Below are 21,655 nucleotides of genomic sequence, written 5' to 3'. Positions count from 1 at the left end.
TGATTATTCAAGTTATATCCGACAATGATTATGTCGTCTAGATATACGTAGCATTTTGTCCCTACGTAGTCTCCCAAAATATCATTCATTGCTCTCTGAAAGGTAGCAGGAGCGTTTTTGAGACCGAAAGGCATTCTAGTAAATTCAAAATGCCCTTTGTCCGTCGAAAAAGCTGTTTTTTCTACATGTTTCGGATCCATTGCGATCTGATGGAATCCGGATTTTAAATCTATAGTAGTAAAGTATTCGGACTTCCCTAAGGAGTCCAAGATTTCTTCGATTTGAGGCATGGGATACCTGTCGTCGATAGTTACGTCGTTGACTTTTCTATAGTCTATTACGACTCTCACCTTTCTCTTGCCTGAGGCGTCCATTTTTTTTGGTACGACCCATATTGGTGAAGAGTAGGGACTTTTGGAAGGTCTAATAATACCGTTGTCTAGCATTTCTTGTATTTGTTCTTGAATGTCACCCTTGAAGTGGTGTGGGTAACGGTAGTTTTTTGTAAAGATAGGAGAATCGTTGGTGGTTAGAATTTTGTGTTTGGTTGCCGATGTACATGTGAGTTTTTCCCCTTTTTTCTGGATTACAGATTGGTGTTTTTTCAGAACCCGAATTAGCTCGGTTAGCTCTAATTTTGAAAGGTGGTTTGTTCTGATGATGTTACTGATATCACTTTCAGATATTGTTTTCGCATTTTTTATAGGAAAGGGGGAAAAGGTTTCAAAATTGTTAACTGCTAATTTCAATTTGGGTGTTTTTGTTTGGTTCCTAGATGAGGAGATTATATTTATCGTAGTTTTATTATTCTCGGCCCTGTAGAGTCCAGGTCGTATGAATGTATTTTTACAAAGCTTTTGGTATGATGGGACGAACCAGTCGCCGTTGTTTGTGGTTTGAATGGTTACGAAATGGTTATAAAGTTGTTTAGTGGGGTAGAATTTTGAATAAGAAAATTGTTTATCTGCTATTGTAATGGTTTCGTTCTCGTAGTTTATTTTCGATTGTAATTTAGCAAGTGTCTCTGATCCTATTAGTCCGTCGAAAAACTGATGAAACTTTAATACGTAGAATGAAAATGGTTTAAAAGCGTTATTAAAAAGGTCTAGTTTTCCTATTTTTGTGGCGTTATTTGTTCCGTATACATTTTTTATTTGTGTATCCTGTACTAATTTAGTGGATTCCAGGATGTCAGGCGAAATTAGATTTTTATTCGCTCCCGTGTCTATTAGAATTTTGAGTTGTTTCTTTGATATTGGGTGAATCGTCTTTAGATAGGGAAGATAATTTAAGTTATTTTTCGATTTGTGTTGACCACATGAAAATTTATATCTAGGTCGTCCTCGGATTCAGTGTCCGACTTAGCATCTCCTAAGATCTCGTCTTCGTGTTCGTTTTTCGTGATTTCATGATTATTTATTACTTTTTTGTTTAGTGTTAGCTTACTTCGTGTAGTCATTGCGTCCATTGGTTCTATTTCGTCTTGTTCTGGTTTGCGGGGTGTTGATTTGAATTGTTTGGGATGGTTTTGGTTGGATTTACCGGTAGACTGAATATCGAACCCTTTAAATTTTTGATTTTTCTTGTTAGAACTATCAGCAGCCATGTTGTGTGCTGCTATTTCCTTAGATCTGAATTTACAGAGAAACGCGTAGGCGTCTTCTACATCCTTAGGTCTGGCTGCTTGAGCGTAGCCGAAGTATGGTTCAGTTAGTCCGGAGATGAAGGCTGCCAATGCATCTTCATCAATGAAATCGTTTATCGGCTCTCAATTGTTTTTATATTTCTCCTTTTGTTTTGCTAGGGTTTTAATGTTCTGAATTATTTCTTTAGACTTGTGGTAGTATCTTGCGATACTCATGCCATCAGTCATTCTAAATTGCCATAATTGGCATTTATAAGTTGAAAGTTCTTGACGATCGCCAAGAGAATTTATTAAAATTTCTTTTATGCTTTCAAAACTGTCGGGGTTACCGGCAAGGCAAATTATGTCTTTGGCTTTGCCTTGAATTTTGTTGATGACTGCAGTGACATACATTTTGAATTGCAATGGTGTCACGTGTTCTTTAAATGCGTTTAGAGTTTCTTCCGCTGTTGACAGCCAGGCATTTAACTGTTTAGAATTACCGTCGAATGCGGGTAGCATTTTTATTGGATCAGGTATTTTAAACAATTGTTCGACGTTTGTTGTGGGTTGTAAAATAGGCTCCGGTCTGGGTGCTGCCATATTGTTAAAATGTGTTTCAATTTGAGAAAACATGGTATCGTGATCGTTTTGCTTGTTTGCGAATTCATTCATCATCTGCATCATTTTTTGTAACTGGGCATTAATTTGCTCCATGTTATCATCTTTGGTTAAAGACATGGTTTCTATTTCGGGTGTGTTTTCGATGGGGATATGAGCTAGGTCCCCTGATTCGGCTGAGGAAATACTTTCGTCAGAGTCTGAAGAATCGCAATTGCTGCGTTTGATACTTCTCAACAATGCGCGAGTTTTCTTCAAGGCGTTAGGTGCTTTTGGCATTAATGTAGCCTTTGCTTGGGTGTATTTAATTTAATTTTTTGTCAGCGCACACGTTCTCTTAGAACTCGTGTGGCCTCCGAAAATGTGCTTCGCTTAGAACTTCACAATTTCGTGTGGGGTAGAAGTTCTCTTGGAATGCTTCTTGCCCCAAATGGTTAGTGTTAAATTGAAAATGTGCTGCCCGAGCTTTTCTCTTAGAGCGGACTTCGGTGCACAGAAAAATTTTACACTACCCAAGGAGAGTCCAATTTCAATCTTAGTTATAACTATTAAGAAAGTAACAAACTCACCTTTTTGCAATCGTGTTCTGCGGGGTTCACTTGGGTGCTTGATTCTCCTAGTGGACGTCTGAAGCACGCGGCGGAGTCTCAACTCTGTGTCTCTTTTAGAGGGACGGCAGATGCTAGCACTTTTCACACTTTGTTGAAATGCTTCGCGGGCTCACTCTGGTTGGATTTATCAATCCTAACCTTTGCACTGTTTATCGTACTTAGTTTTTACTGTTTCACTAGAACCGCAGGCTGCGCCAATCTTGATCTGGGCCACCTGTTCGAAGTTTTAAAAAAGTTTGTTTTCACTTTATGCACTTTATTTCACTTGATTGACTTAAAACTTAGCGGCCCTGACCGTAGATACATTTATACTGAACCACCACGCTGGTCTAGCAGGTGGTATTTAAGGGAACATTATGCTGACAAGACTAATGTTCCCACACGAGGCGGTGAGTGGCTTCATGTGCTGACCTAGGCGTCTGCGTTGCTGGTCGGTGTCCAGGTCCCTACGTAATTATATATATATATATATATATATATATATATATATATATATATATATATATATATATATATATATATATATATATATATATATATATATATATATATATATATATATATATATATATATATATATATATATATATATATATATATATATATATATATATATATATATATATATATATATATATATATATATATATATGATTTAGTTATCAAATTTGCAACATATTTATTTCTTTTGCGATTTTTATTGATAAATCAAACGCCATAAATTTGAGCATCGTTTTGCCATTTGTGCGTAATATCGAGGTTGGATTTTATCTTTAGCAAGGCAACTAAAATACGGACAAACCATTGGATAGTGAGGACCTTATGGCGCACCCCTTATCACTCTGGATCTTATGACGCACTCTGTTTTTGGACAATATGACGACGGACATTGGCGGTAGTCAGCCATTTTCGTCCGTGTCCCTTATCGCCTATTTTAATAAAGTGATTCATCAGCAGTGCTATCATTGAAAATGAACCACCTTGGCCGGTTGATGCCAATCGAGCTGACATTTTTGACATGTTGACCAACTAGGAAACGAATACACTGGGTATTTAATACGCGTGGGAAATACGCATGGTCTTGTCTGAGTGAAATATGACTTTTGAATTATGTATGACCAATTACCAATTTGCGGCAATCATTTTAGCACGAGGAACAAATGTTTGATTGCCATATTTAACGGTTTATTTTTAGTCCAATAAATGTCAATTATACTGAGCTAAGAATAAGTACGTACTATTTTGAGACGGGATGTGTTTGATTCGTGCATGATATTAATATCGTTTAGGAACTCAGCATCGATATTTTTTTCATTTTCGCGTCTTTATTGTTATATCGCAACGTTTACTCGAACGAGGTGTAAAATTTCAAGTACGGGATCTCAATATACTTGTGATAAAGGACCTATAAAGGACTGTGGCGATCCACCATGGTAATTCTAAGCATCATCACCGTAATCATCATCGCTCTGGTAACTTACTCTCAATCTCACTACTAGTATCATATCACTTTCCTAACTACCCGATCTCGGAAACCCTCACAAAGCTACAATTAATCGATCATCCGATCGATAGGTACCAGCCAACTACACACACACTCACACCACGTTATAGTGAAACCACCAGGCACTTATCTGTAGATAATTTGTACATACTAGATTAGTAATAAATTGACCACAGAAGATAAGATACGCGTATCTTCTCCTGCATAAGCGTAATCCGAAAGGATCCCCCAAAGGACCATTTACAAATTCTGCACGCTATTAGGGGAAATAGCTATGACAAATGGTGACATAAATGGGATGAGAAGCACGTGCGTCGCTTTGACACAATCGGCACGATTGTACGATGTATATAGGAAATTCTATAGAACATCAACACTTTTGCGTTCGTGCTCCTATAAAAAAAGGAAAAAACGAAATCATTTGGTTCGTATTAGACCAAGGTGATGAAGAGCGTGGTAATATGAGAGAAAGTTAGTTAGTATTGGGCAATCTTTGCTTGATATAATTTATGAATGGTTAACAATTCCGCTTTTAAGCTCATTGTTTATGGTCTATTTTATATTTTCGACAACACTCCTGACAGCCGGCTGCCGGGAGTTCAAGTTTTTTTCGATGTAGCAAACTCTCGATAAACGGTTACCCAGAGTTTAAACGCTTTACACCTAGAACATTTACGTATCCTACAGTCAATAAACTATTGAATCTTTTTATGCACAGACATTTATTCTCAGTTGCATCGCTTGCTTGAGGTGAATCCTGACCAACAACCCACCCACTACTCAATCCGTGGTACTTATGGGAGTGTCACTGAGTCGGGGCCTTCCAATAAGTAAGTACCACATCAACACTTCCTTTCTCGTATCCCTAGTTACGGTAAAGATGGTCGTGGCCCGCAATGATGGTACTCAGGCGAAATTTCGCTTGGACTGGATCAATTCTTATTCCCAAACAATACTCCTCAAGTAGTATGGGTGGAAATGAGAGCCATCAGTCTGCAATCTACGAAGTATACTGTGCTTACACAACGCAATATGACGTCGGACATTATGAGACATGTCAACCAAAAACTTATTAAGTGCTTCACAACGTCCACGATGTCGATGGCGACACAAGATCCAAAAACGAAAGAGCGTCATAACGACCGGAGCAGGGCCGGATTATGGACACGTCCAAGGTGGCATAACAGTAAAAAAAATTCAGAGAAAGGCATTTCCTTGTTTGAAGTGTTGTATATTTTTCTTTTTTGTAACTCCTTTCTTCATTAGATATTCAGAAGTCAATTCAAAGTATTTTCGAAAAAAGCAATAGAGCGCCAAACAGTAATACGAGCGCACGGACGAATGTATCCCTCCTCTTCAACTACATGACCTGTTCCCACGTCTCCGTATCTTGACATACATGCTGCTGCTTGTTGTTCAGCGAAACGAAAGACTGTGCTTGTTAATGTTTGATATGGTGCCTTTTTTTCTTCTCCCAGATTGAGCACAATTTGTACATTTAGTAATTGTTTCACCTCACGAGTAGCTGGTCTTACAGGACATTTCCAAAAATCAATAGCAACACAACTCGTCTGCAGTAGGGCTAGCTTTGCCGTGTATCTTTAGCGGAATAATTGTTAGCTTCTGCTCTAGGCGAGATGAGAAGATAGACTGACCTTAATCAACCGGCGATTAAATGGGTTTTTTGAAACCCTTACCCCTCCCATAATAACCCCAATAATGTGGTTGAAAGTGACTTAACTTGGCACTATACCATTTCCCTCAACCTATTAGGCGCAAAGGCGCAGTGAACATGTCGTTTACATATTAGAGTAGTAAATTGATTTCCATACTACAAGGCGCCTTTTGGAGGTAGGAAGTTTCTGGTTTATACACGGCTAAATGCATGTGACACGAGCCCTACTGGTAGTAATTTTCAGGAAAGAAGTTTCTCCAGGTAGACGTACTTAAATTGTCTCAACAGGTCATGTAGTTGAACTTCAATTATACTATCTTCCATATAGATAGAAATCTTGTGTTTGACGTTTCGTTCTGTTCGTTGTTGTGTCTACGATTGTTTGTAGCGACGAACTGTGATTTCCATTAGACAACTTTATGAGCACGCCAATGGTCACACTTTACCTATCAGTTTCAGCAGATACTCATCGCCGCCAAAGGTTGGACGGGTAGAAGAGCCTTAGAGATCGATCACTGCTGTTAATGTTCCGTAGTTACAGATTTTTGTTTCTGAATTCGTTCGTTTCCGTGGAAGCACTCTATTCTAGAATAATAAGACTCTGATCAACAAAAACAGCAAACGATCCAACATATTAATTTGAACAGTGAGCACACAATTCCTCTAATCAGGATTATAATAAGTAGGTTTAAACAGCCAAGCAATAATTTCAGCCTTGCGGCCCACCCGGCTCTCGACGGCCCTGGCTACTCGTACGGTGACTTCGTGAAGTCGTTACAAGTGACCAAATGAACTAACTCATTTGCCCCGTTTTAGTAATAGAAACGAATTGGTGCCTTCAAAGAAATTTTCCAGAATAATTTTCCGAATCTATTGAACGTAGTGCCAAAAACCGAAATTCACCTAACAGTGAGACTGAACCATTCTAGTATAATTTATTACAAGTGTTTTTTTGTATTTGCTCAATGAATTGGCTGGTGACACGAGACACGTAGAAGCTGTCGTTTGATCGAATCTTGATAAGAAACGATTTAAATTATTAGCAAAAAAAATCGTCATCTGTTTTATCCGCTTAATTGTTAGAACAGTCTCCCGTAATCTCGGTGGCCACGCTGAACTTCTTTTGTTTTAAACAGCCATGCATTCCCGGCGCGTATTCGCTATAACACGCAGATTTTAATCTATCGGCAATAATTTTGGAAAAACTGACAGTGTAAAAAATACACTCCAAATTTGCAAGAGAAAATACCCACTGGGTTATTTTCTACAGCGTTTTTTTCGTGATGCAATTTGATGTGGGACTCCCTTTAATGGTGTTTTTTCTCGAAACCTTGTTTTTCAAATTGGCGAACACAATAACTCAAGAATTAATCAACAAATTAACTTGATTTTTTATGAGAATGCACGATATGTGTAGCTTGTCGATGAACCACACAAAACTGAAGAGTAAAACTTTTCTCCCTATTATTTTATATAAAAGTGAGCGCATTTTACAGTGAAATATGAGATTTTTCGGTTTTCACGACGCCATTTTCCAAAACTCGTACTTTTTTCTATTTCTTTTTTTTTTTGGTTCATCGAGAAACTACAAGTCTAAGGTTTACAAATCCTATTGAATTTCCTGTGTCAGACAATTTTTTCAAGAGTTATCGTGTTTGCCGCGGCGCTCGTCGACTTGGAAATGGTTTGACGTCTACTCTTGGAACACTCGCATGTGTGGCTCTGCGTGACTGAAAATATTTTTTTCGTACACAATGAATGTATAAATAGATTCTAACATTACACAAAAGATCCATTGCCATCTATGCCCTCAAAATCGTAAAACAAAATCACCGTCGTTTTGAGCACTTTACACCAGACGCTCCCCTTAAACAGACAACTCTTTGCATATTTAAAGGGCAATAACTGCAGAAAACCATGCTCAGGTACCGCCAACAAAAAAAACGCGTTCAGGCCATAATGACCGCAAAAGCCGTATCCAGTACCTCAAAATCAACAGCACACATCATAAACATCATGACTATATGGACGTTTATGACAACGGCGCAAAAAGGTCTTCAATAGCATCGGGAAGCCAACCACTAATAAAGGTTGAGTCATTATTTGCGACATTTTAGATCGAAAAGTTCTGCATCTTGTACGTTTTCAATCAGGATCTTTTCTTGGCCCACTAGACGAAACTTTGCGAAACATCTATTCCGCTAAAAATTAGCAATAAACGCTCTGTCGGTTCCTTGTTTTCATCCTGACTTGTGGTCCACTGTCATCAGTTCCAGAAACCTAAGGAGGACCTTTGAGACGGTTGAATGATGTATATCCATCAGTTTTCTTAAGACGCGATGCTACAACCCAAATTTTTGCAAGTGGGTGAAAAAAATTCTTTCACTAACGGTTTTCGGATTTTCTTCCATCTCGACCAGAATCACTCTGACAACTGCTAAACTTACCGGATGTAAGCAATACAATCTAAAGAGAAACAGGCCAAATTTTGATTAATTTCGGTCAAGTATGAGAAAAGTTACGTAAGTTTCAAGCCATCGCAAAAATAATCTACTCACCCTTTATTCGCTTATTTATTTTTATTTTTTCCATCTTTTAAATTTATAAAATACTCAAGGTTCCGTTAAGCTAGTGCTTTGACCCGTATCAAAAAAAAACGATTTGTATAAAAAATAGTTTGATTTGAAAGGTTGAAACCGTACAATTGGCCCAATCGATATTCAAATAAGAAGTTATCTATAGTAGGGCGCGGCTCCCGAAGGCCCTGCATCATATCACCAGTGTTCGGGGAATATTTGTCTTGGAGTTGAAAGCAGGAAGCCAAAGCGACCACAAAAAGAGAGGTCACTCGAGTTATACGAAAGGCTCGGAAATTCGGATTCGATCAACCGAAAGCTGGTTTTTTTATTTTACACTATTTGAACAGTTCAAGTAAAATAATTTAGTTTGTTGATAAAAATATGTTTTTGGAATTTTTCGATGCAGCTGACGCTAAAGACTTTTCTGCACGCAAAATAACATATAAAAATTATTTAATAAAATTGAATTATTACGAACACCCCTTCCATTGAACTACCCTAACCCCTATCTTGGTGCTGGGATAACTGTAAAAAATACTAATACTACAAGCACGTGTTTACGTTTTTGTAGAAAATCGATTAAAAATCATTCCGAAGGGTTGCGCTTATATTGCTGTATTTAGAAAGAAAGGCTCTTTTTTGTGTATGTAATAATTGAGTTTTATTCTTCATTTAATTACACATTTTAAACGCATTCTTATCTGACCAAATTTTGATCGTAACACCCTTCGATATACTATTTTTTTTATTTCGTTTATTTGACGCGGCTCATAGCGGTAGCTTAACGGAGCCGTGGATCTTTTATGCGCTTACAATTTGTAAAAAATAAAAATGAAAACAATTATTATTGATTGTCCGTTGGATCTCGTGCGCCCAACTTTTTATTGCGAGCGGAGACCTTCCTTCGCGGCTCGTTTACTGCTTCATGGGGGCCAATTAATTCTCTCCTGTCCTCCACATCAAGGTCATCATCGTTAAAAGTGCCTTGGTGCTCGCGACCAGATGTTCTTTCCTGCTTCTTGCACTTACGGGTGACCAATGTAAATCCGTCGTCATTATCTTTATTATCTTCATCACCGATGTTCCTTACAGTGGTTTCTGGGGTGCTGGATGCTGTTTTGGCTGTTATCAATATGGACTGAATAGCTGCCACAAATTTGGAAACCGTTTGTGGTTCAGGTATTGGTAATGAAAACTCTTTTTTAGGTTGGTTTATCGTGGATTCGTTGGCAATCGGTAGAGATGCATTCTCCTCTGTATCTTCCGCGCAAGGTTGTCCGTGGTGTGCTGTTTGATTACAATACTTGCACGTGGGAGTCTGCCCCTCATGGGTGCGTAACGTAGTTTGATTAATAGTAGCTTCGTGGGTTTTGAGTTTTATAGTCAAATGATAGGTCTTTCGATTCGCATCCTCACCACAAGAACACCGTTAGGTGTACCCGGAAAGAAATTTCTCCACGTATCACGTGTAACTGATTCTACTTCTCCGAATTGCGACATGTATTTTGCGTAGATCAGGAGGGGTACGTGGTGACAGGTCATGTAACTTTACATCTACATAGTCTTTTTCTATATACACGGGAATCTTAATTCCAACTTTATCACTTTGAGCCACGTGCTTCAAGTTGTTCTGCAAAACGAAACGTTCAGCTTGTGCTGCTTGTTGAATGATATGAGTACGACATTACGAAGATGATAATACTGTAGATACATAACCTCCTTGAGCTTAAGCTGCATCTTCACCTTCAGCAGGTATTCCACTTCACGAAAACTCAATCTTATTGAACAGAATTTAAAGTCAACGACCGCTGTGTTGGGTCGGAGCAGAAATTTTTCGTCAACATTACTCATGATGGCAAGAATAAATTAAAAGTTTCCTTTGTTCTTGAGACAATGCACACTAGATCGAAAGGTTGCTAGTTTTTGTTCACTTGGTTCGATTGTACGTCTGACTTGGGCAGAAGTAGAAAGTAGACTGATCGATATACTATTAACGAGGATTAAATTACCAAATCATTGTTGCCTTTCTCAAATAAAGAAAGGCTATGGAACCACTCTAAAAATCCATTTTTCAACCGAGGCCTGGAGGTCCGAGTGTCATATGCCATTCCATTCAGTTCACCGAGATCAGAAAATGTATGTGTGGGCATGTATGTGTGTGTGTCATTTAAACTCACACAATTTTCCCAGAGAACCGATTTTCACAAACTTCAAATGAAAGGTACTATTGAATTTTAATCCTAGCGAATTCTTGATCGATTTTCACAAACTTGATTTCAAATGAAAGATACAGTAATCCCATTAACTGTTGTTGAATTTCATTCGGTTTTGGTTTCGAAGATGCAGGTTGGTCAGTAAGGTCACACTAGAATTCCTAATATGAATCGTTACAATCGTAATATCTCAGTGGCAATAAATCTACTAGAATTGTCACCAAATGACATAAATTCACAAGTCTAGATTACCGATTACCAATTAAATGTTCCATAAATATATCGTCCTCTATCGACAATTCCGGATGTCCCGTTTTTCGGACATACATATTCCCCAGTTACAGTCACATCGAATTTACGATTATGAATGAACCGATTTTCTCAAACCAAATCTCAAATGGAAGGTGTAATATGCAGTTACCTTTATGCCCCCCCCCCCTCCACAACCCTTCGACCACCCTCGCACCTGCATTCTTTTCATCCACCTTGCATACCGAAATAAAATAAAGGATTGCTGACATATCCTCGTCTCGTTTCTCACTCTACTAGCCCCCACCCCCTCTACTTACAAACCCACTCCCTCAGCATTTCAAAATAACAGTGAACTCATGCTGATTAAACTATTTAAATATTATACTTTTTTGTTTAAAGTGTGTCTGCATCGACTTTCGTGGTAGTCGTTGGATACGTGTTAAGTATAATAATAATGTAATAGACATTTCCATAATTATATTGAACATAATCAGTGCTAATGAATCATAGTTTGGATAAACGAGAAAGGCACAATCGCACCACTAGGTGGATTAAAACAGGTTTTTAATTTTGAAAATGCATAGTAATTTGTTGAGATGATTTTTATTCACATATAACAAAATGAATCACTCCCGATGGACCCCTCGTGTCGTAGCTCTCGCCAGAACGCACTTGACTAACGCATCAGGCCAATTCGAAAGGATTGACCTCACGCTTCTCCTGTCCGGGGGAAGCCCGCCTAAAAAGGAAACCAGCAGCAGTGCTGGGCGTGAGGTCGCGTAGACACACGGGGGACTAAGCGTAGCAGCAGATGGTCCTCTGAATAGTAACAAGTTTGCTTTTTTTTGCTTCGCCTTCTATCGTAGGTTGTCTTCTTTTGTTTCGTTTCGGTTTCTGTCCATGTTTATTAAACATTCAGCTTGCTCACGCCTGTCGCTAGAGTGGATTCGCTGGAGACGGAACGCGATATTGATAGGAATATTAAAACACATATTTTTTCGCACCATTAACGAACGATCTTTGGTTGCTCGAGCGTGTGACTCAGTCTTGGATGAGATTTCATCCAGAGCGGTAGAACGCGAATCTTCTGGCCGGCGGTCATTCGTTCACTGGCGAGTGGAGGTTGGTAATAGCATCAGATGCTTTCACCATAAGTTCGAAATTTAAATGGCTGTGCTCGTTGTTAAAACATATGTTTTCCATCAGTGAATGATTTTCCTTTCGTTTCGTGACAAACAGTGCAGTGATTAATTCGTCTAGACGAACTGATTGGCAGGTTGGGAATCGGCCGTCATTCCGAAGTCTGAAGACACACCCGTTGGACTCGTTCGTTTCGCTTATAGGTGCTATAAATTTCTGTGCTAGTCTTGTCACCTGGTTAAAAACGTAACTACAAACTGCACAGTGTTAGTACGCGTAGTGGAGGTAAAAAAAATCCAACCTCACCGGATTAGAAATGAAGAGATCGAAACAAGTCCTGCCGCTACCATCGTCTTCGTCGCCGCTGCCGACGTTTCTGATGTTGCTAGCAGTACTGTTGATGTCTTTGCTAATGGATTCCGCCGTTGAAGGGGCGGTTTTCCAGAGTGAAAGCTGCGACTCGGATGCATTGGTCTTTTACCGGATCCGACTGGTGACCGATTGGAGCAAGGAACGGTTCCCGAAGCACTATCCCGAGTTCCGGCCACCCCCACAGTGGAGTATGACATACGGTGAGTTGGCTCATATGTTCAAAATTACTAGTATTCAATTAGTTATAACTGAAGTATTAATAGGATGATTTTCTTAGTTTTAAACTTTAGTAAGTCTACAAAACTGCTTTATTGATTATGAGGCATGCCATTTAAGAATTGTTCATCAAGCAATTATTGCCTCAATGAAAGGTAATATATTTTTCTTCTGGTGCTTTTGCGTATACAGCTTCGAGTCCATTATTTTGTTGGTGATGAGAAGCTTGGTTCTGAGTCCGCAGCTGCAAATTCCTTGCCAGATAATCAGTTTCTGGCCAAATTCATAGACGAAAACAAACTTGAATTTGCTAGGGGCAACTATACAAAAAACTAAAAGTTTTCATTTAAATCCAACATATTTAAATTTTAGGGTGCTTTGAAGATTGTGATTTATATTATATTTTGTGTTGTACAGTAGATGTATATTTCGAATAAAATAGACGAACAAATTTTGCAACTATGGAAGAAAAGTTTGCATTTCGATTTCAGTCTCATCAGTATCTGATACTGTCATAACGCTAGATAGGTGCGGAAATCTAATTGAATTTAGCATCTATTAAGTGCTAAGACAATGTCAGATACTGATGGCACGAAATAGAAACGCAAATACCTCGTGCACTAAATGGCTTATTCCCATTTTCTTCGTAAGCAGAAATACAGCATTTAGAAACTTGTTTATAATATTAAATGCATGTACATTATAATCACGATTTGATAAAATACCAACCAAAATTTAGTTTTTAATAGGGTCGGATGTTCAAAACTGTGCATCCACCAAATGAAGCATACTTATTTAATGTTTATTTACTTTGCTCGATTGATTTTGTCAATTTTGACTTCAGACTATTCGTATGACTATCAAATTGCTTTCATACTCGTTATAATAGCAGTTCATCCTAGCTGCTTGAGGTTCAATCCTTCAATCGTACCAGGTTATCGACCTGTCCCACCATAGCTCCACCCAACGAAATCGTTCAATAGCATGGCACCGGACTAGTCAAACACTCGTGTAACAAACAGCAGCACTCGGTTTTGCTGAATGCCCGCTAGATTTTCCGCTGCAGTAAGTATTTTCTACCGATCTTTTAAGACCAATAAGACCCACAACTAATGAACTCTGCCAAAGCGATTCATCGTCGGTTGGTTGCTTGCTTGCTTGGTTGGTTGCCCGGTAATTCATTACGGCATCGCCGCCGCCGACGCTGCCACAAACAGAGCGCAAAGGAGCAGCCGAAAACAAATGCCCACTTTTTAAGCATGCCCATCAGCGGCAGCGGCACCGACGAAGATCGATTTAAGAAAAGCCAAATGGAAAATTGTAGACCGGCCAGTGATTTGCGAAGAGAGGGCACGTGCTACTTGTAACTATGTATATATGCTTGGGTGATGATCGCAGGTTGCTGCAGGCGATGATCCGGAGGAAATTGCTTTCGGTAAAGTGGCAACCGATTTGTAAGCGGCGAACCAAACTAAGGCAAGCAACTTTGTTCCAGTAAGACAACGATCTTTGGCACTATGCTTTCGAAGGTGGGTAGAGTAGGTGAAAATAATTGGATTGGTTTTTGGATACATAAATAATCGTTTTACTAGCTTGCCACAAACTTAATGTATTAGCGAACATTTTTTTTTAAAGGTGAGGTGCTTTGTCTGGTTTTGCTTAGTGATCGTCTTTGTTGATGACTTTTTGTCCGATAAATCGTGATTAGTATTCGATCAAAATAAATGAATAGTTATGATTGCTATTTACTGAAGCCCACGGAGTTTTTCCTGTACATCGTGCATCGTTGCTCACTTTGGCTCAATATGATGTACCGAAATACAAACACGGTGTTCCTAAAACCGTTATTAACAAAAAAAAATGACCAGAAATTTGTCATACGGCATTCGAAAGATACAGTATCCAAGCATCTTCTCAGTGAATTTCAAAATGATCCATCGAGGGATTCGAGAGAAATTGCAATTTGAAGTTTTATGACACGTTTCATAAGGCTACCAGTAAATACCCACGGGTTTGGTCCTATCTCTACAAACAATTTTTTTTGTCTACATATTTAGTACATGGCATTCGGAAGATATAGTAACCAAGTATATCCCCTGCAAGTTTGAAAATATTTCATTGACGGAATCGAAATTTATAACGGTTTGGATGTGGTATACGGTCATAGATGGGGTTTCTACCAGACTTCAAGCGTGAATCCATGTTTGTCCATTGACTATTTAGATCGTTTATACGTGTCGCGGTTTTTAAAGGAAAACCTTACCATTTAATTACATAATATAATGTACAAAAGGTGTTATTTATATGGTACACTGAAAAAATATGAAAATAGGGTTGTCTACCAAACGTTAAATATAATGTGTAAATGAAAAAAATGGATAAAAGTCGGAATGTTTACTTCAAAAGGCCATATTTCAATGGTTTGTTGACCGATTCTAATTATTTTTTCATTATTGAACAAGTAGACGTTTCATCGTTAATTTTCATTAAGAAGAATATAAAATAGAATTGCCTACTTCAAAAAATAGACAACATAATTAATCTCAATTATATGTATTATCACTATTTAGTGAATATCTTTGTATTAAAAACGATGACCTATACATTAGTTGAATGCAACGAACGCAAACTACAAATGATGGAAAAATAAAACCATAAATTCAAAAAATATGAAGGTATTTGCTGATTCAGATCAATTTATGTTATGATACGGTTTTTGTTGGAAATTTTGTACAATCGCTGGTTGGGTTGACAGATGTTAAAACTGGTCAAAGGGGATGTTATTAATACAAGTTCATCTGCTCATATCTCTAACTATTGTCAGTTTTATTGTCGAATTGAACTTATCATGAGAATTTGACATTCAAATGTTTATACAGCAATTGCAATCAACTAGTATATAAAAATGGATAGGCAGCTATTTTTAAGACAAAAATATTTACTAAATAATGATAATACATATAGTTGAGATCAACTATATCGCCTGTAGATGACTCTGTTTTATGTTCTTCTTAATGTAAATTAACAATGAAACGTTTACCTGTTCAATAATGAAAAAATAATTAGAATCGGTCAACAAACCATTGAGATATGGCCTTTTGAAGTAAACATTCCAACTTTCATTCATCATTGTGCTATCTTATGACAAACGCCATTTTGGGGTAAACTGTGTTAGATATGCCACATTACTTGTTTGAAAAATCTCTACAAAGTGGCGTTTTCAGAATTTTGAAATTCTACTTGGTTACTTAGATATAGCTAGAAACATGATAAGAAATTGTGAGTTTTTTGCTTCAAATCACTATATCTAGGGATTGGCTCAAGTTATATTGAAGTTTTAGACGGTTTTATGTGTGAAAATGTCTGAGGAACACAATGGCATAAACATTTTCGAAAGAAAATTATACGAGTTGTGAGAAAAACACAGTTTTAGTTTTGAACTGGAAATAAAATATATTTGGCAACACTGTAATCAAGAATAACCATTTTTTCTAGATTCCGTGACTCATTTTCTTTAAAATGCATTTCACCGAATGTTTATAGACCATATGAACCCAAAGATATGAATAAAAGTTAAAAAGTGATGATTTTTTTCTATGGAAAATTTTCCATGCACGATTATGACACGTCATACAAATTTTGTCATCAATACACGCCTATGACACGTGTGAGTGCGACTTTTGTTTACATTCATAGTAAAAACTCGCAACATAGTCAACCGATCTTCGTAATATTTGAGAGATTAATGCAGAACAGATAGAAGCATCAATTGTCTTCTTTGGATTGTTTATACCATTTATAAGTTTCAAGATATTCAATCTCAAACTTTAAAAATCGTTTTTCTCGAAATGTGCTAAATGGCGCTTGTCATAAGATAGCACAACAGCGACGATCTATGACCGCATACCACATCCAATCCGTTATAAATTTCGATTCCGTCAATGAAATATTTTCAAACTTGCAGGAGATATACTTGATTACTATATCTTTCGAATGCCATGTACTAAATATGTAGACAAAAAAAATTTTGTTTGTAGAGATAGGACCAAACCCGTGGGTATTTACTGGTAGCCTTATGAAACGTGTCATAAAACTTCAAATTGCAATTTCTCTCGAATCCCTCGATGGATCATTTTGAAATTCACTGAGAAGATGCTTGGATACTGTATCTTTCGAATGCCGTATGACAAATTTATGGTCATTTTTTTTTGTTAATAACGGTTTTAGGAACACCGTGTTATATTATCATTATACACTTGCGTTGTTACGCTAACTGAAGTGCATATTAACCGGTATAAAATAAGCACTACCGAAATAGCTGAAACGACTAAATTTGTAAGTCGAATATAAAACTGATGACATGCGCGTGGGTTTTTATGCTAATCACTAGAACATTAATGGAGGCAAAAAGAACGAGACTGGTTTAGTCTACTTTCACGCCAACAATTAAGCTATAATATTGTTATACCATTGAAGAAATATGTTTAACATGCCACTCAATAATATAGTGCATGTACTACTCAAAAGTATATGAAATTACTCAATACAATAAGAACAATTATTATATTTGATTGATAAGTTAATGGACTAAAAGAACCACTGAGTATAACTACAATACATTAGTTCATAGTGTTGATATGACTGCCGCAAATTGGTAATTGGATTTCGATTCTTCTCGCGAATTATCAAGTCTCAATCTTCATACGTGATTGGACAGTCTTCATTCCACTCAGATACGACCATGCGGCTTCCCTACGCACATTAAATACACAGTGGATTAGTTCCCTAATGGGTCAAATAAACACTACGCAAACAAAGGATATAGTTTACTCCGTCCAAAGAAATGTTAGCTTGATTAGCATCAACAGGCTGATACGTGTTCCCTTACAATGCCATCAAATCAAAGAATATTTAAAATTACATACGACAAAATATGTATAACTCTAAATATAATAAAATGATGATCGTTTAGTTGTTTGCAATAAAATAAGATCAGAAAGAAATAGTTGCAAAACCAAGGCGGTTCATTTTCAAAGATGGCACTGTTGATGAATCACCCAAAAAATAGGACAAAAATAGCAGACCACCGCCTAAACATTTACGATTTCGATGGGTATTGATAAAAATTTATGTTCTACTGTAAAATAATGAGTCTTTTTTATTGAATTTTATTTCTCAAAACCCAAAAAAGGGTAAAAAATGGTCATTTTGGTCATTGATTATTACAAACTAAGTTTGCATGAAAAAAGTTTAAATGAATGATACTCAATGCAAAAAACAACAATTGAAACTTTTTAAATATGAAAATCGTTATATTTTCAAGTGACTCCCGGTTGGAGCTTTAATGAAAGTAAAGGTTTTAATATCTTGTTTTTGCTTGTCGTTTGAAATTTCATTACAAAACCCTTTGCCTCGGCTAAACAACTGATCATTTCTCGACAAACATATGATTACGGCCTAAAAGCCAACTGTCAAAATCCACTTTGATTGGAAATTCCGGACAAACCGTTACACGCCAATCACATATGTTGGTAGTAAACGAAAGAGAAAAGTTTTCTCTTTTATAAACTCTTGTGAACTGTGTTCGCCTAGTAACGGTTTGTCCGGAATTTCCATTCAAAGTGGATTTTGACAGTTGGCTTTTAGTCCGTAATCATATGTTTGTCGAGATTTTCAGTATAACATATGTATATTGTAGCTGTATGTGTGACACTTCTGGAAGCACATGCTCCATTTTCAGCTTTATCAACTGCTCCATCGCACAGGCACACACTGTAGTTATAAGACGGATCTGCATAAAGTCAATCGCAATTTTGTTTTCCTGAAAAGGGTGCAAAAACATTTATGGTTCACTCATTCTACTCACAGTAGACGTGTAATGGGACTATGAGGTTTCTCTAGTGTAGCAGAGCGATACGGATGGTATTTGCTGGTTTGTTTTCTATTAACAAGCGGTGCTTCTGATCTGGAGATTTTTCCCCAAATATCTTTTAACACCCCTGGAGAGATTGAACCAAACCATGAACCAAACACTACTTACATTGCGCACCTAAATTTACTCATCAATCAATTCTTGAGCGCTTTTTCAAAAAGACATATCTACAATGAGTGACTCTCTTTGTTTACTTTCTCTTTCGATTTTTACGGTGTCACTATAGTTCAATTCACTTATTTTAGAGTACAGATCGAAAAACGGTGGTTTTGACTAGCATATTATGCAAAGAGTTGAGGGATAAATGTTAAAGCGACCGAATTATTAACAGAAGAGAAAGTACACAAAGAGAGTCACTCATTGAAGATAAGTCGTTTTGAATAAAAGGTCTAGAATTATACACTATAATAAGAACAATTATTTTAAGGATTCCAATACTTCATTCCAGGCCAATCACACAACGCATCATTCCATCTGTTCCATTTGAAGGATCTAGCATCCGAATCGGTAAAAATCTTTGCCGAAAGCGGTCACGCACATGCCTTGGAGGAAGAGTTGACCGCAAGAAATGCAGCCATATACGATGAGTTTAATCTTCACAAAATCCCCAAAGGACAAGGCTCCAGTGAATCAACACTATTCGTTGATGGTCGTCACCACAAGGTTTCATTCATTACCAAAATTATTCCATCGCCGGATTGGTTCATCGGTTTGGATTCCTACAATGTAAGATGCAAGTGAAAAAGTCGTTTGCAATGATACCACATCCATTTTCTGTCCGCTTCTTTAGTTGTGCTCAGCTGGCAGGTGGGTAAAAAATGTAACCATTGATTTAAACCCTCTCGACGCTGGCACCAGCAATGGATTAACCTTCACTTCTCCCAAGTGGCCAACGAATCCACCGAATGTCATCGAAACCATTACCGCTAGATACCCGAAACATCTGGCCAGTAGTTTCTTCTACCCGGAGATCAAACATCTTCCCGCCATTGCTCGAGTAACATTCACGAAGGTAACTTAATATAGCTTTAGAAAATTATCCTATTTTGATCAATTTTTTTAATCTAGCTTCGCGAGTATCGTAACACAAAAAACCTTCCCCGGAAAGTAAAGAAATTCAAGTCCAGGCAGCGCTCGAAACTGCTGAAGAAACTGGCACAGGCGAACCGGAAGCTGGAAAACGAAACCGACGAACAGATCGACGATTGCCGTGTTAGCAGCTGGTCCCACTGGAGTTCGTGCAGTCAGTCCTGTGGGTTGGGAAAAAGAACCCGTACTCGGGTGATCGTAAGTCCTGCGAAAGATCAGGGCAAAGAATGCCCCCATTTGATGGACACCCAGTGGTGTGGTTCGGCCAGAGAGTGTACGGTCAGTGAGAACTATTTCCGGTGGTGAAGAAGTCAGTTTTTTCTAAAGTGGAAGTTGATTTAATAAATTTGTTTGTTTATTAATGGATTTTTTTATCGTGAACTCTAAAAATTAGGTACAACTTTTCGAAAAATTTCGCTTTTATTTCCCTTTGAACTAGCTACATTTGTATTGGGTTATACAGATGCACTTGCACTCAAAAACCACACGCACTTTACCTTTACGAATACGTATTGCGACTAGAAGTTCACCAGTGTTCGTATCAGCCATGGAAACATTTACCGAAATATTGGTTTGATAGTTTCACTTAAAATAGTTTAAATCAAAAGAATTCAGTCCTATGCACATATGCACGCCAAACCACTGTAATCAAACTATTATACGAAACAACATAAAACAGTGGAGGCACTCATTTTACTATTAAGGTAATTTCCAAGTGTTTGCCCCCATAAAACACTTCAATAATTGCAAATTGTCTACGAGTTCTTTTATGAACAGCAGACCAAGTTATGAGCTAAAATTACAGTCATAAATTCATTTCAAATGTGAAGTTGTTTTCTGCTACTGTTGTAGCAACTACTGTAGCTGACCCGTTTCTTTACTTGGGTGGAAAAGGCTGCAGTCGCATCACAACGGACCCTGTCGGTTGGGGCTGAACGAACACGTCCGGAAGAAAAGGAGCTGTTCGGACCAATTGATACATTTGATGGCTGGTGGTCTCTGCTGATGATTCAGGTATCAGAGACGCGTTGACTCGTCATTGCAATTTAATTAGGCATGACTTTGCAGCAGCATCATTTTTACGATTGCTCACGGCTATGGTAGCTGACAGTCGCCCAGCGAATGGATGGTGAAGTAAGTAGAGTTATGTATGACACTAAGGTCGTAAACAGATTTATCGGTCTTTAGCTTGTCGTCAAGTTTTACTGTTTGTTTTTTAATGAATAGACTGTCGTTCCATTTCTTTAATGAGTGGTTGAAAAGAGATAGTAGTTCTGTTTTTATTTACGTACCCCACGTTGAAAAATAATGATGTTCTTGTATGATTTTATTTGTTTTCGATTTCACTGACACTGACCTACATATTAGGGTGGATTAATCTAGCAACTTTTTTGAGGAACGCGAATTAACACTACATATTTATTTGTTTACATTGTTAGAGTTGTCAAACTGCACGTAGGTTGATCATGTCAGTTTACTATAAATCACAACTTCATTTCGTATGTTAATCTTGTAGGATTACCACTGTTTCTGTTGTAATCCTTTGTCAAGGTTAATTGCTCAGACCACACGCGTGTTCAGTCCCATTGAGCCAATAATAACTTAAAATATCCTACACCTCGAAGCCAGATGGCAATCACTTAACCACCAACGCAAACATCGTAACTTAAGTATCTGGCATGGTTCGCTGTGACTTATGATGGCTCTTTGGTCCACCAGAGAGGCGGGATCCCAAATGACTCACTCATCCAAAATGATAATCCCAGATACAGAGGAATTAAATGCGATTCGACTGGTGCATTATAGAGACGCAACGCAGATAATATG

General features: G+C 37.7%; 1 protein-coding gene across 1 annotated transcript; it reads left to right on the top strand.

The window, feature by feature from the left end:
- Positions 1-12,102: 12,102 nt before the first annotated feature.
- On the top strand, positions 12,103-20,190 carry LOC131692391 (spondin-2). The gene is made up of 4 exons (XM_058979405.1): positions 12,103-12,791; positions 19,188-19,465; positions 19,530-19,751; positions 19,808-20,190. Exons 1-4 carry the CDS (start codon positions 12,536-12,538, stop codon positions 20,132-20,134), a joined length of 1,083 nt encoding a protein of 360 aa, XP_058835388.1. The 5' UTR covers positions 12,103-12,535; the 3' UTR covers positions 20,135-20,190.
- Positions 20,191-21,655: the final 1,465 nt, after the last annotated feature.

This window comes from Topomyia yanbarensis, chromosome 3, assembly GCF_030247195.1.
Source record: "Topomyia yanbarensis strain Yona2022 chromosome 3, ASM3024719v1, whole genome shotgun sequence".
Lineage (NCBI taxonomy): Eukaryota > Metazoa > Arthropoda > Insecta > Diptera > Culicidae > Topomyia > Topomyia yanbarensis.
Note: the sequence above shows the minus strand (reverse complement) of the source record. Positions and strands in the feature narration are given on the sequence as shown.